We start from the raw sequence: 14326 nt of genomic DNA, 5'->3' as shown, positions 1-14326 counted from the left end.
TCACCAAAGAAGGGACATCCACTGTAGACGGATGGTCCTCTCCTGAGATAGACCCTGGAGAAGAACCCGATTCCTCCGATGATACGTCTGAATCTATACGCTGTGCAGACTGACAAAATGTCGCCCGCTTAGGTACGTTAGTGGCTACTGGTCTGTTCGCTTGCAACATTTGTTGAAATGCAGCAGCTGCCTGAGCCGTACTCTGACTTGAGTGGGCATAAACATCCATCCAGGAACTGCAAAAAAATGGGTGATAGAGATGGCGCTGCACACTGACTTCTGCCTACTCTCTCCAACAGACTGACGACCTCTAAGGAAGGCGACCTATGACAACGCTGGTGGCAAAAGGAAGAAAATAATCTAATATTTGCTAGATAAGTATTCTTCTTCTGTTATACCTTGACTTCACACACAGACAGCGCCCTCACTCAATCCCACAACCATTTTCTGTTATCCATCCAGCAAGGCTGTATAGGGGGAACAAACATAGCAAGCTGGAACTGCTGTGGGTATCCCATTAATGGAGGCAGCATGGGACTAGCCAAATGGTCCACTAGCTGCGTCATAAACTGAGATGGAGACCCAAGATGGCTCCTGTACAGGGGCTGGTAGACTGGACTGGTGAGGTGGTTCTTTAGAACAGACAGCACACAAACATCCTGTATAAAGTCCTGATGGGATAAGCCCGCCAAACAACTTTTACATGAAACCAGCATCGGGAACTCCGTTTCCTGTTTACCTTTATTCTTGGACATAATAAAATAAGTGCAAATGTGACTGCCTTCACAAATAATAAATGTGGAATACAATTTGGGGAAAAAATAAAATTATAGAGATATAGATATATATTGATCTATCCCACACACCTGTAGTATAGGGTTGAGGAGAAATAGTAGGGATTAGTTATTTCTGACAGTACAGAAAAAAAAGGCCGTAACAACACAGCAGAGCTAGCGAAAGTCACATACAATACATATACAAATATACTTGCAATGGGCCCTGAATAAACTACTCAAACACATTTTGAGCACTGTATAACCTGACCTCTGGGGAGAGGTATACAGGGAGACCAGACCCAAGCCTGAGACCAGCAGCTTCAGCACAACAATGATGATGGTCGCTGTGCATCTCTTATACGGAGGAGGGTAGGAGGAGCAACCCAGATGTGGGAAATCCTCAGCTGGATTGGCATCTGGGCTAAGGGAGGGGCTACTGGGGAGAGCCTACCTCCCCTACGTAACATTCCCCGGGTGCGCTGGCCTTATACATGGCCACTGTCCCCGATGCCAGACTGTCTTGCCCCGGTGGTCTAGTGGGGGAGCGGATGCAGCGGTCGCCCCACTACAGCGACCTCCTGCAGGTCTCCAACCACCAGAGGTACAGACTACCGCGTCGTTCCCCGCGGGTGGGGAACTACCTCACCTGCGTCACCGTGCTTCCGGCTGCAGTCCTGGGTCCCAGCATCGCCGCTAGCCAAGCTCCGCTAATGCCCGCCAAAATAACCAGTCCGTTTACTGGTGTTGCGGTGCCGGCAAGTGTAGGTGGAGCAGCAGCAGAGGCGTCGTCTTAGGACGCCTACTGCCGCTTGCGCTAAAGTAAAATAAAATGGCACATAAAATTAAAAACTTGGGACTGCCTGAGTAGTCCCCCTGGTATAATCAATCCCATGTTTGTTAATAAATGCTTATGGTAAATGAATGGTTCCAATGTTTCTGGGCTGTACAGAGCCTGGTTGTTAGTATGTTAGCTATAGTTTGAGACATTTGGCTGATGCAGTCACACCTGGATAGACCCTGAGGCCAGTAATGGTTTCTCATCGATTGCTCTACTTCCATGGCAATCTCCCCTTTCAAGAGTGAACTGTCTGTCCCTATTCACATGTGTGCAAATACAGAATCTTGTGCATACTAGTACCCTATCTTCTTGATCAAAGGGATATAGAAAGTTTGATTAGATGGCTGGGTTTTGAGGTGTACTACCTGCGTTGTGAGGAATAGGATGACAATGAGTCGTCTTGACTTCCCTTTCTGCATTACATCATTAAACTGCACCACGAGCCTGTCCACTGCTGAAGACTTTTCATATTTCCCCTCAAAGGGTCTATTTATCTCCATCCACGGCTTAGTAAAGTACCAACCAGCTTCTGTCATTTTTCAAACACAGCCTGTGACATGGCAGTTAGGTGCTGATTGGCTGGTACTTTATCTCCATTCACTTAATCTCCATCCATGGTTTAGTACAGGGGTGGCCAATCAGTCAGAGGCAAAGAGCCAAAAACTATCTGGTCAATTTGAAGAGCCGATCGCATACGCGCATAGCTGTCTCAAGGCATGACCTTGTCACACCCCTGTTTTTAGTCACGCTGGCGGCAAGCCCAGCTCATGAAAATACAGAATTTAAATAGTTCCCAATATAATTTTTTCACTGTTGAAGTGAAAGAAAAAGCCAGAGCAATATAGAAAACCTTGAAATAGCCACGTTGACATAAAATACACAGAAACAAACCAGATCCATATAACATACTTTTAAAATACACATCCAAATAAAATGCATATTGAAATCTAGAACCACATAAAATACAGTGAGAAAGCCAGTGCCCCATATGCAATGCCCCCTGTATTTGTGGCCATTATGCAATGACCCCTGTAGTTGTGGCCATTATGCAATGCCCCCTGTAGTCGTGACCCCCTAAGGTAGTGTTCCCATTACTAGCTTCCCCTCCCCGCCCCCACCCCCATGAAGAAACTTACCTGTCTGCATGCTGGCACTCCACGCCGTCAGGGCTCCAGAGTCCCGCTGCAGCTGGATCTGACTGGGAGACACGAGCCGCATGCGGCTCGCCTACCCCTGGCTTAGTAAATGGACCCCTAAGGCACCATTTTCTAGTTTTTATGTATTGTATCCCTCAGGAAGCTTTAGTATTCTGAAAATTATGTAGAAAGTAAACCTAAAATATGGAAAGCCTTTCTTAAGGTCTTGGATATGTCCTGGCTAAAGGTAGCCATATTCCAAATAGAAACTCTGTAGAAAGTTCTAAGTTCAGTCACAATATATAAATGAGGGAGGCAGTCAGAAAATGTTCAAGAAATTGTAGGTCTCCAGGGTGATCACGGCAAGACACACACTTAGGGTGGTGTTCAATTAGCGGCGAAAACGGGCGTTTTTCGCCAAAAAAGGCAAAATTTTTCTCCATTCCAGACCAGGCGGAAAAAAAATGCAAAATCCCTATTTTTGTGTAAAAATGTCCCTTTGGACACAGCCCCACCCCCCCTCCCTCAATGATAAGTTACCTCATAACAATTTCATAAGTTGCGTACTTTGGCAAAAAACGATCGTGCAAATCTTGGGCAAAAAAAAAAAAAAACTTGTTAAATGATAGAAAGCTATTTATATTTTTTTTTTTCAGGAAATTACTGTTAATGTTAAAATGGGTGGAAGTATATTTTTGCTTCGTACAAATGCAATTTTGAAAATCGTTAAATGCCTTCTGCGACTGCGTGCAATGTTTAAAACATTTGACGCATCCATACCGCCCCCTGAAAATTCAGACCCAATACTTTAAAAACATTTCCCCCCCCCCCCCCAAAAAAAATAATTTACATGGTTGTTTTTCACTAAAATACGCAACTTACATATTTTTTTGCGATTTGATTTATTATTAGGGGGGGTGTCCAAAGGGTTCTGAAAGAAATCCCCACATTTTTAACCAAAAATAGGAATATTGCATTTTTTTTTCCCTCCTGGTCTGGGATGGAGAGGTTTCAGCCTTAAAATCTGGACTGTAATGGCAATCTATGCTTGGCCACAGGTGACTTAACTAGTACCACAGGCAATTTGATTTAACCATCTGGATTCAAGCTTAGATGTACTTTAAACCTGGACTGTAATGGTGGAGTTTGGGAAACTCTTTAAATTCAAATGACTAGTGCAACCTGGGGGAAGTAGTAGTCCAACCCCACCTCTTTGTCTAGGCTTGGAGATGTGGGTGAAGTGTAAACCATGTAAAAAGGCTGCAGGTGAGCCAGTGTCTGAATGTGAGCCATGTTGTGTCCTTGCCAAAAGGTTGAGGTGGTTCTGAGAGGGAGAAAACAATGGTGGTTAGTTTTTTTTAAAAAAAACAAATGTACATTCAATAGAACATATTTAATGTGATTAATATTAAATGTGATGAGTGGTTTCATTCCGGTTCAGAATACTATACGAATCCAGCAAACCCAAACTAATTTACGATGGGGGGGGGGGGGGGGGGGGGATTTGGTTACTGTGTCGCCAGCTAATAGTAGTGGAAGAGGAAATTAAAAATAAAAGATGCAAAGGTGTATGAGCTCCTAATATGTGTGTGCAGAACTGATTTCCTGGTGCTGGCCTGGCCCCCCTGGCAGTGATATACTGGTGTCTGTCCCCCAACTTCACTGACCATTTTTGCTTCCTAAAATGCCGGATCTAAAGATGAAATCCACTGCACTGGACTGAAGCACTGTTAACTGATTTCTGCACTCTGTGGACGGAATTCAATTGATTCCTGCCCCCATCGCGCCCGACGGAGCTATTCAATTCTTGCTCCTGTCGGGCACTATCCGCTGCCAGCGCTACATTTCAGCTCGCAGCCCCAGGGGAATGAGAGCTGAAATGTGCGAAAAGTGACATGTTTGGGCGCCCAAACATCACTTTTCACGATCACGCCCAGCACTTTGGTCGGGTTTAGCTGCTTTACGCAGCTAAACCCGACCACTTTGGGCGTGATCAGCACGAAAATCTGGAACAATAGCATAGCGCCCCGCGAACTCCTGTCACTTTAGACGGGAGATGCGGGCCGCGAAAACAATTGAATTCCGCCCTGTGTGTAGAGAACAGCAGGGAGATTGATGAACAGTCCCATATGTACCTCATCTGCTCTACATGAGAGGTGTGTTAGTCACAGGGAGGTTTGGGGTTAATGTTCCAAGTGAATTTAAGGAGTACCATCCATCCTGCAGTAATAAAGTACAGGATTCCCCCCACTGGGGGTGAAGGGGAAACATCAGTATGGACACTAGGGTGTGTGCGGGCAATGCCACTGGGTGATCCATTACTATCAGGGTGGGGAGAGGGAGAGAGAAAGAGAATGTATGTATATATGTGTATATTCATATATATTCCTACAGTAGGTGTATTTTTTTTTTTAAATATTTAAATTTGCTTTTAGCAATATGTTCTTGTTTGACAATTTTTTTTTATTTTTTTTATTTTAGTTTTTTTGGGGGGAGGGACGACTTGTATGGTTGACAACATTTTCTTACTGACCAGAAACAAAGGTGAATTACTAAGGAAGTAGAAAAATAAAAAAGTTAAATAAAGTTCCTTTTTATTCCCACTGTTGTGCAAGAACAAGAGTGTCAGGCTGCCGATGCTCATGTTTTCTGGTTGTCATCCAATGATTGTCAATGTTTGTTCAACTGCTTTTGAACATTATTATTTGTTAGGGCAACTTAAGGGGCAACTTGTTGGTAATTTCCTAAGATATGTTAAAATTGATTTAGGATATGGAGCAATTGTATGCTTTTGATCATTTGACCAGTTACTACACTTGTAGGTGTGTCAGAAATGGGCTAGTATAGTTTCCTAAAATCTGCATCACTGATCAATCGTTTAATTCAGTTAATAACTGCTAACAGGTTCCAGCTACAAACTCTGAAAATGGACAGATTGTAGTCTGATTAGTAGCAGAAAGGGGTTGTCCTTCATTAACTAAATCTATGTTCCCTATTTCTGTTTCCAAGCTCAATGATACAAGCCATGTATACACCAACAAGAACACTAAACCTTTTGCTTTCTATACCTGTATGTATGAGCCCCCATACACTAGGTTCAGCACTGGTCATGCACATCATATCCAAATGGGCCCACTGCTGTATATCATTAGAATGACTCCAGAGCCCATATCTGTAAGATTATATTTTCCCTACTGTATATCTGAGTATTGCCTGAATAATACAGTGCATCCGGACTGTATTCACAGTGCCTCACTTTTTCCACATTTTTGTTATGTTACAGCCTTATTCCAAAATGGAATGCACTGTATGCACTGTAGAACAGGAGTTCTCGGCCACTATCCTCAAGTACCAATAACGTTGTGTTTTGCGGATCTCTATCCGGAAACAGCTGGGACAATTATTGAAACAGCCAAATACTGTAGATGAATTCTCCTGTCCATGATTAAAGAAATCTCCAAAACATGACCTGTCCTCAGGACCCCAAACCGTGCATGTTTTCCATGTCTCCTCACAGAATCACAAGTGAAAAATTAACTCCACCTGTGGAACTTTTAAAATGTGTCCGTGAGCAATTGATACACCTGTGCACCTGCCATGTAACCTGGAAAATTTGAGCTGTGTTGGGTCCGAGGACAGAGTTTTAGAACCTCCTGATCTACAGTAAAATATAACAAATGAAACACTACCCTTAATTGTGCTAGAGGGTGTTATAAGCAGGCTAATATATCCCACCTTAAATAGCTAAATTAATCTAAAAATCAACAGACTTTTCTTTAAAAATTACATAATGACAATTAAAAAAATAAATATATATATATATAAACCTAATAAGCACAATAATTGAATTTTAACATCTACTATAAAATGCTGATCTAGAGAGGAATGTGTTTTGGTTAAAATTCTGTCAATTCCAAATTAGTAAATATCAATACAGAAAGTTTACTATCCAGATTAAAGGCACTAGTTTGCCATATTCTTTTAGTCCTGGAGCCTGTCAAAGTTTCACATACACTGCCATTACACTCCAGGTATTAAGGATATCCATGCTTGAGCGCTGGTGATTTAATTAGTACCTCAATCAATTTGCTTTAACCATCTGGACTCAAGCATGGATATCCTTAACCTGGACTGTAATGGCGGAGTTTGGAAAACTCTGTAATGTGAGGACCACTATTTGATGTCACAAGCTTGATGCTGCAACAGCGATGCAAGATTTCTAAAATAATCTCTGCGAAATTATGCATTAAATGTGCTAACAAACCTGCTAACCTAAATTAATACCAAAGTATTTTCTTACTGCTAACATGTTTAATCATTCAACAGAGACTTTAGTGATATATTGGAAAGATCATAGTCCAAATAGATAGGCATCTCCTAAAATCAGGAGTAAGCAATGTGTGGAACTACACATCCCAGCAAGCTCTCACTTTTAGTATTGGGCATCATTTTAATTGATCTGTATCTGTAAGATGGTATATTGCATATATGTTCTTTGTATCGTTTACAATTTAGTAACAAATTAAATCTTCTAATATGGAATAGAATTATATTATGATGTAATAGAAGTATAATCAGTTATGGCTTGGCCCAATTGAAATGTTGGCCCTACAAAAACAGGCAATTATATGCTGTCACCAGCCTTTAATTTGTAACTTAGAAATTCTTTTAAAAACCAAAGTGTGACTTTTTGTGTATAATAAGCATGTGATTCTAACGTTCTTTCATTTAGTCTGCGGTCATGACTCAGGTGAAGATGCTACTGCATGCATGGAATTGATGATATGGAAAGTGAAAGAGGACACAAAAGGACGAAGATAAAGTCAAGATATACTGATGTCTACAGCTAAAAAAAAACAGCACTTATTCAATATATGTAGCATTAGTATTTGCTGGAACCAATCCAATTGTATTTGCAGAGTACCTTGCCTTCTTTGTAATTTCTTACAAACTTATTTTTGTTAGAATATTTTGTAGTTTTGTTGCAACTTGCTTGTAAAGTGTGCGTGTATACTATATGTATAGAATATAACATACAGTACTCGATCAGAGTGCAATTGTTATGTGTAAATGGTATTTGACCTACTCTGTCTATGTATCTGCAATCTGTTCATGGTTTTCGTTATAAAGTTAGAAATGCACTTTTTTTTTTATACATGTATAAATATGATGAAACTTGGAGTAGGTGCTGTAACCAGCTGTCTTTGAAATGCTGTTATAGCTATAAATGCCTTGACTTTTTTGTACTGTAACTAGGAGTCTACAATTATGGTGAGCATGTACAAGCACCACCAAGTATTTCCAAATAAAGATTGCTAAATATGTGCATTATAAGTAATATAATATGGGGTTATATACTTATTGAAGGCTTCCATTATGCAACCTGCCACCACAAAAGATAAATTGCTCCTAAAATAGAACTCCAGTTTTCCCAAGCTAATATATGAATGAAATATCCATTTTAAAACAATATTTATCTTTAAAGAGAATCTAATGTGCTGTCTCTTCAATATGTGTGTTCCATATCCCAGATACGGTGATTAGGACTGTGTATGATTATGCAGGCTGCATTCCCATGTGGGAATTAATGGAAGTGGTCCCTATTGCACATAGTTCAGAAAGTGGGAAACCAAAAAACAAACTTTGACTTTATCTTTAGATGGTGCCATGTTATGCAACCAAATATAGGATAAAAGTGTTGTGTGCTTTGTGTTGTGTATATATTTTGGATGCACACAATGATTTTTCATATAACTGCAAACACTGTAAGTAATCAGCTGTCTCTGCTGTGAACTAATGATGGATTTGCTCTGATGAATTTGTATCAACTGCTGCTACTAGCAGAGAGTTGGATGCTTAATTTTTGGGAGCTGCTTGGCCCTCGCTATTTAACATAATAAATGGACCCCTTTAGAACCACTTACAGAAGAATGGAAACAATGAAAGCTGTTTTTGTACTTTTAATAGTCATACATACAAAGATGTTACCAGCAACAAAAAATGGGAAACTCCAAGATGCTAATACAAGTTTTCACTCATAAAACATTTACCATTGAGATTAGTATTTCAAAAGCTTGATAATCCTACCTTAAAGAAGAAATTTTATTTACATAGTTCTTTAAACATTTACATATGTAGTACAAAACAAGGTATTCTACAGAATATAGACATTCATGATCAAAATAATATTGCACACACAAATAGGGCTTCCTGGAGAATGCATAAAAACTTTATGCTGCTTCTTCAGCTGAACAATCAATGCCAGCATAGGCAAACTTTTCATAAAGTGTTGTATTTACGTAGGTCTAGAGGGAAAAAATAAAGAAGATATCACACATACATTTACAACTCAAAATCATTAAATAAATGCAGTACTAAAAGGTTTTTTTTTTTTGTTGCAGGTTGGGGTGTGTGTGTGTACTGTACCTACTGAATAGTACTAGTACCAAATACCATGACCAAACTACTCTATATTGCTCTACAAGTGTGTGTATATGTATGTATGTGTGTGTGTGTATATATATATATATATATATATATATATATACACACACATGCAAACATACATGTATGTTCTAATGACTATCTCATTATGCATTACAATAATGAATTTCAATATGCAAGGAAGAATGGAGCATTTCAGAATCATTGATTAGTATAACAATGGGATTCATCAACCTCTTACTATACTAAAAGTAAACAACCAAATATATTGTGTGTTCCAAGTTCATCCTGGCATAGACACATCTAATTCAGCATGGTGCTGAAAGACAGCCCTATCTGTTATAAACAAAGATGTGGTATGTCAGAATAAAAAGAAACTCCAAGCTAAATCAATACTTCATGAAAACGTGACAATTACCTTGGTCTGAAAGGTGTCGGGTCTATTTGCTAAAGCTTGGATGGAGATAGTGAACGGAGATAAAGTCCCAGCCAATCGGCTCCTAAATCATTTTTCAAACACAGCCTGTGACATGGCAGTTAGGAGGTGATTGGTTGGGACTTTATCTCCGTTCACTTTATCTCCATCCAAGGCTTAGTAAATAGACCCCTTAATCTTAATGCTAAAAAACACATTGTACAAGTGCTTACCTTTCTTTCCTCAAGCATTCGTGTCAGAGACACCAGTATTTTGGAAAATGATGGTCTTTCATATGGCTTCTCACGCCAACACTGACACATAAGGTCATACCTTTAACCAAAGAGACAGAGATTACTTTTGATACTCTTTGTTATGGGATTGATTGATTTTTGGGGGGCAGTTAATTTTCACTGAGTGCCTGTGAAAATATTTAGCCCACGAATGCATTCAGATAGACATGGTCTCATGCTTTCAAGTAAGTCCAAATGGTAGAATCTTTGTTTTTATTATTATATTGAAAGGCTGGGATTGGTGCCCTAGTGCAAAAAAAGTGTAAGTTGTACAGTTACACTTAAGTCTCTCTCCAAAAGGACAAAGGCCACTCAATACCTGACTCCTGGAGCCAAAAGAGGTCCCTTAGGGGACAAGGGTCTTTAGAATCTTCTTTGCTGCAATATTAGGGAGGGTCCCTTTACCCTGGGATCCACTGAAGCTTCACCCAGGGACAGGAATCATCTGCCCATTCCCCCCTTCCTGGAGGGAAGATGTTAGAGGTCACCCCTCCTAGTTGTTGGGGATATGGATAACATAAGGGAATATCACACCCTTCCATGCAAAGAAACTAGTTTTCAAAAATAAATAGCTGAGTGACTATGGCCTCAACCAAGCCAAAAGGCGAGGGCATATGGGAGTGGAAGGAAGGAGGGGGGTGGGGACTATGCAGCAAAAGAAAGAAGTGATATAAAGTGCACTGTGAATTAATCATCACTGAGACCTCAGTTACTGGAGTGACTCCACTGGGTCACCACTCCAGGGGTTCACATCTCTGCCTTTCTCTGCTGCCGAAGAGTCTTTATTCCACATAATGAATATATTGAGCTTAAGGCAACATCACTAATAATTCTCAATGGATTTAGTACATCAGGATAACTAATACCGCTTTTACACTAATGTCCCAGGTCTAGCCCGGTATTTAGAACAAGGTTCTAAACCGGGACATACCCCCTTTAGACCGTGGCGTCGACCTGAGTTACTCCTGGGTCAGCGCCATTCACACTGCACACAGGTGCAGTGGAACTGATCTGCCGGTGCTCGGAGATGACATCATCTCCAAGCGCTGGAAAATCCGGAAATCACCATCCTGTAAACGGAACCCGGGTTGGACGACTCTGGTTACCCATTTCCACTGCAGGATTACAGAGGTCGTTCCCGTGTTAAACCCTGCAAACTACTGTACCAGGGTTGGATTGCCAGGCCACTAGACCTGGGAATCCAACATTGGCCCCTTTTACACCTAGCAGCAACCCGGGTTAACCTGGCAATAACCCGGGTTTTAGCGGTGATGTAAAAGGAATATTACATAGACAACATAACTGAGCTGGATTTAACAGTTTTGTGTCTTGTAGGCATGTTATTGAAATAAAACATTAGCTTAATAGGTACCTAAGTAAGTTTTCTACTCTGTGATGTTAAAGGACTTTCCACTGCTTAACCCAGTCTGTGGCTTCCTGCTTGTCTCTGTTTGCAGCCACATGTGTTCTAGCCCTATCATCACTAACACAAGTGGACTTGTCACTGCCCAAGATAAGCACAGCCATCTGAAATATTCAGCTGCTGTAAGCATTAAAATGATGTGACTGGCTAGAGGCTTTTCTATCCCCGTCTCTTCAAAACTCCAGTCATTTGGAAGTGCATGAGATAAACAATGATAGATTCCCAGTATAAACATATTATTGCTTGCTGCTCAATATCATGCATATGATTACTAGATTAGTGGCTAATCCAGAGGTTCCCAAAAGTGGTCCTCAAGGCACCCCAACAATTCATGTTTTAGAGTTATCCATGGTTGAGCACAGGTGGCTAAATCAAATTGAGGAACTAATTTTCATCTGTGGTCAAGCATGGATATCCTTAAAACCTGTGCTGTTAGGGTGCCCTGAGGACCGAGTTTGGGAACCTCTGGGCTAATCTATAAGAAAAATAACAGATTTTTTTCTTCAGATTGTCTTTCTTTTTGCTCATATACAACAGTTATATATTCCACTGCTGCCTCTTCCTATGCCAATGAGTAAAAAGTGGGTATGTTTTAGTTCACATCCATCTTATAGAATACACATATTAAACTTGCAATTGTGCATTTTTTTCAATTCTGACATTAAAAATGTCTGAAGAGAAAGAAGAACCACTACTTAAATATCTATTTTCCTAAAAACGACAAAGGATACTATAGTCAGGTGCATAAATATTGGGACATTGACAGAATTTTCATATTTTGGCCTCTATTCACCACCATAATGGCTTTGAAATGAAACAAACAAGATGTGCTTTAACTGCAGACTTTCAGATTTAATTTGAGGGTAATTACATCCAAATCAGGTGAACGGTGTAGGAATTACAACGGTTTCTATATGTGCCTCCCACTTTTTAAGGGGCCAAAAGTAATGGGACAAACTAAACAATCCTAAATCTAACTTTCACTTTTTAATATGCAAATCCTTTGCAGGCAATTACAGGCTGAAGTCTGGAACGCATAGACATCACCAGACGCTGGGTTTCATCCCTGGTGATGCTCTGCCAGGCCTCTACTGCAAATGTCTTCAGTTCAGTGGCGTAAGTTCATTCCAGTCGTCCGGAGGCAATTTAGAGTTTGGCGCCCCCCCCACAAAACAAATATACCCACGCAATCACACCTGGAAAGAATATATGAAGATGATTCAATGGGGCATAGAGGTGTATGATAATTTACATATCAGGTATAAATGAATAAGAGAGTCTGTGCCTGATTTAGTGCTACCAAGCCCCAGGTTCTTGCAGTGTCAAGACCAAGGTATAGTTCTCCTAACATTAGTTCATAGGTACAAACATATATATGTAGTATTCACAATTTGTACATGAGGCATCGGACATACAGCAGGACACCGACATGCGTTTCACTGTGGCTTTTAGCCTTGGCAGCACCGAATCAGTCACAGATGCTCATATACCATTATACCTAATAGATAAATTTTGTTCCACGGCTGCAGGTGGTGGGTCAGTGTCAGACAGAATCACAGAGCTTCAGCCACCTCTGCAGCAGCATACTGTATGCTGGTGAGCCGCCGTTTGTTGTGATGCATAATCGGCGGTTACCAGTGTGTGGCTCTCTGTACTGGTGGTCCCTGGGATAGGTGTCTCAGGTCCCAGCACACTGTCCAGCAGCAGTGACGGGTGCACTGTCGCTTGCTGCAGCACAGGCTGAGGGGTATCAGATGGGAGCCTTCCTGGCCCCTTTGGCAGGTGTTAGCAGGGCTCCCAGGACAGAGCTAATCAATGCTGCGCAGCAGCAGGTACGTCGCTGCAGAGCTACAATGGAAGATCAGCTGTCACACTCGTTTTCCTCTGTGAATCACACTATTGCTGTACATGCTATAGATGGAGGAGCCCCTTCAGGGCTTGGCGCCCGGAGGCAGGCGCCTCCATTGTCTCTGGGAGTTACGCCCCTGCTTCAGTTCCTGCTTGTTCTTGGGGCATTTTCCCTTCAGTTTTGTCTTCATCAAGTGAAGTGCATGCTCAATCGGATTGACATGACCATAGAATAACATTCCACTTTTTAGCCTTAAAAAACTCTTTGGTTGCTTTTGCAGTATGCTTCGGGTCATTGTCCATCTGCACTGTGAAGCACCGTCCAATGAGTTCTGAAGCATTTGACTGAATATGAGCATATAATATTGCCCGAAACACTTCAGAATTCATTCTGCTGCTTTTGTCAGCAGTCACATCATCAATAAATACAGGGGAACCAGTTTCATTGGCAGCCATATATGCCCACTCCATGACACTACCACCACCATGCTTCACTGATTAGGTGGTATGTTTTGGATCATGAGCAGTTCCTTTTCTTCTCCATTCTCTTCCCATCACTCTGGTACAAGTTGATCGTTGTCTCATCTGTCCATAGGATGTTGTTCCAGAACTGTAATGGCTTTTTTAGATGTTGTTTGGCAAACTCTAATCTGGTCTTCCTGTTTTTGTGGCTCACCAATGGTTTACATCTTGTGGTGAACCCTCTATATTCAATCTTGTGAAGTCTTCTCTTGATTGTTGACTTTGACACATATATACACCTACCTCCTGGAGAGTGTTCTTGATTTGGCCAACTGTTGCGAAGGGTTCTTTCTTCACCAGGGAAATTATTCTTGTGTCATCCACCACAGTTGTTTTCCGTGGTCTTCCCGGTCTTTTGGTGTTGCTGAGCTCTCCGGTGGGATCTTTCTTTTTAAGAATGTTCCAAACAGTTGTTTTGGCCACACCTAATGTTTTTGCTATCTCTCTGATGGGTTTGTTTTGATTTTTAGCCTAATGATGGCTTGCTTCACTGATACTGACAGCTCTTGGATCTCATATTGAGATTCGACAGCATCTGATTCCAAAAGCACATCTTGTTGGTTTCATTTCAAAGCCATTGTGGTGGTGAATAGAGGCCAAAATATGAAAATTCTGTCAATGTCCCAATATT

The 14326-nt window shown here is 41.1% G+C and overlaps 2 protein-coding genes across 2 annotated transcripts in view; one reads left to right on the top strand and one right to left on the bottom strand.

Moving 5' to 3' along the window:
* LOC148523826 (RNA exonuclease 1 homolog) overlaps positions 1-8058 on the top strand; it is a 58738-nt gene extending 50680 nt beyond the window's left edge. The window contains exon 17 of the mRNA XM_088472651.1: positions 7483-8058. Coding sequence (XP_088328777.1) covers positions 7483-7571 — 89 coding nt within the window. The 3' untranslated portion in view covers positions 7572-8058. The remainder of the gene's footprint in view (positions 1-7482) is intronic.
* A 666-nt stretch (positions 8059-8724) lies between these two features.
* TEK (TEK receptor tyrosine kinase) overlaps positions 8725-14326 on the bottom strand; it is a 148376-nt gene continuing 142774 nt past the window's right edge. Inside the window, exons 22-23 of the mRNA XM_088472619.1 lie at positions 9843-9942; positions 8725-9055 (exon numbers count right to left, since the gene is read on the bottom strand). Coding sequence (XP_088328745.1) covers positions 8981-9055; positions 9843-9942 — 175 coding nt within the window. The 3' untranslated portion in view covers positions 8725-8980. The remainder of the gene's footprint in view (positions 9056-9842; positions 9943-14326) is intronic.

The sequence above is a fragment of the Taudactylus pleione genome, unplaced genomic scaffold (genome assembly GCF_031769625.1).
Source record: "Taudactylus pleione unplaced genomic scaffold, aTauple2 ptg000127l, whole genome shotgun sequence".
NCBI lineage: Eukaryota > Metazoa > Chordata > Amphibia > Anura > Myobatrachidae > Taudactylus > Taudactylus pleione.
Note: the sequence above shows the minus strand (reverse complement) of the source record. Positions and strands in the feature narration are given on the sequence as shown.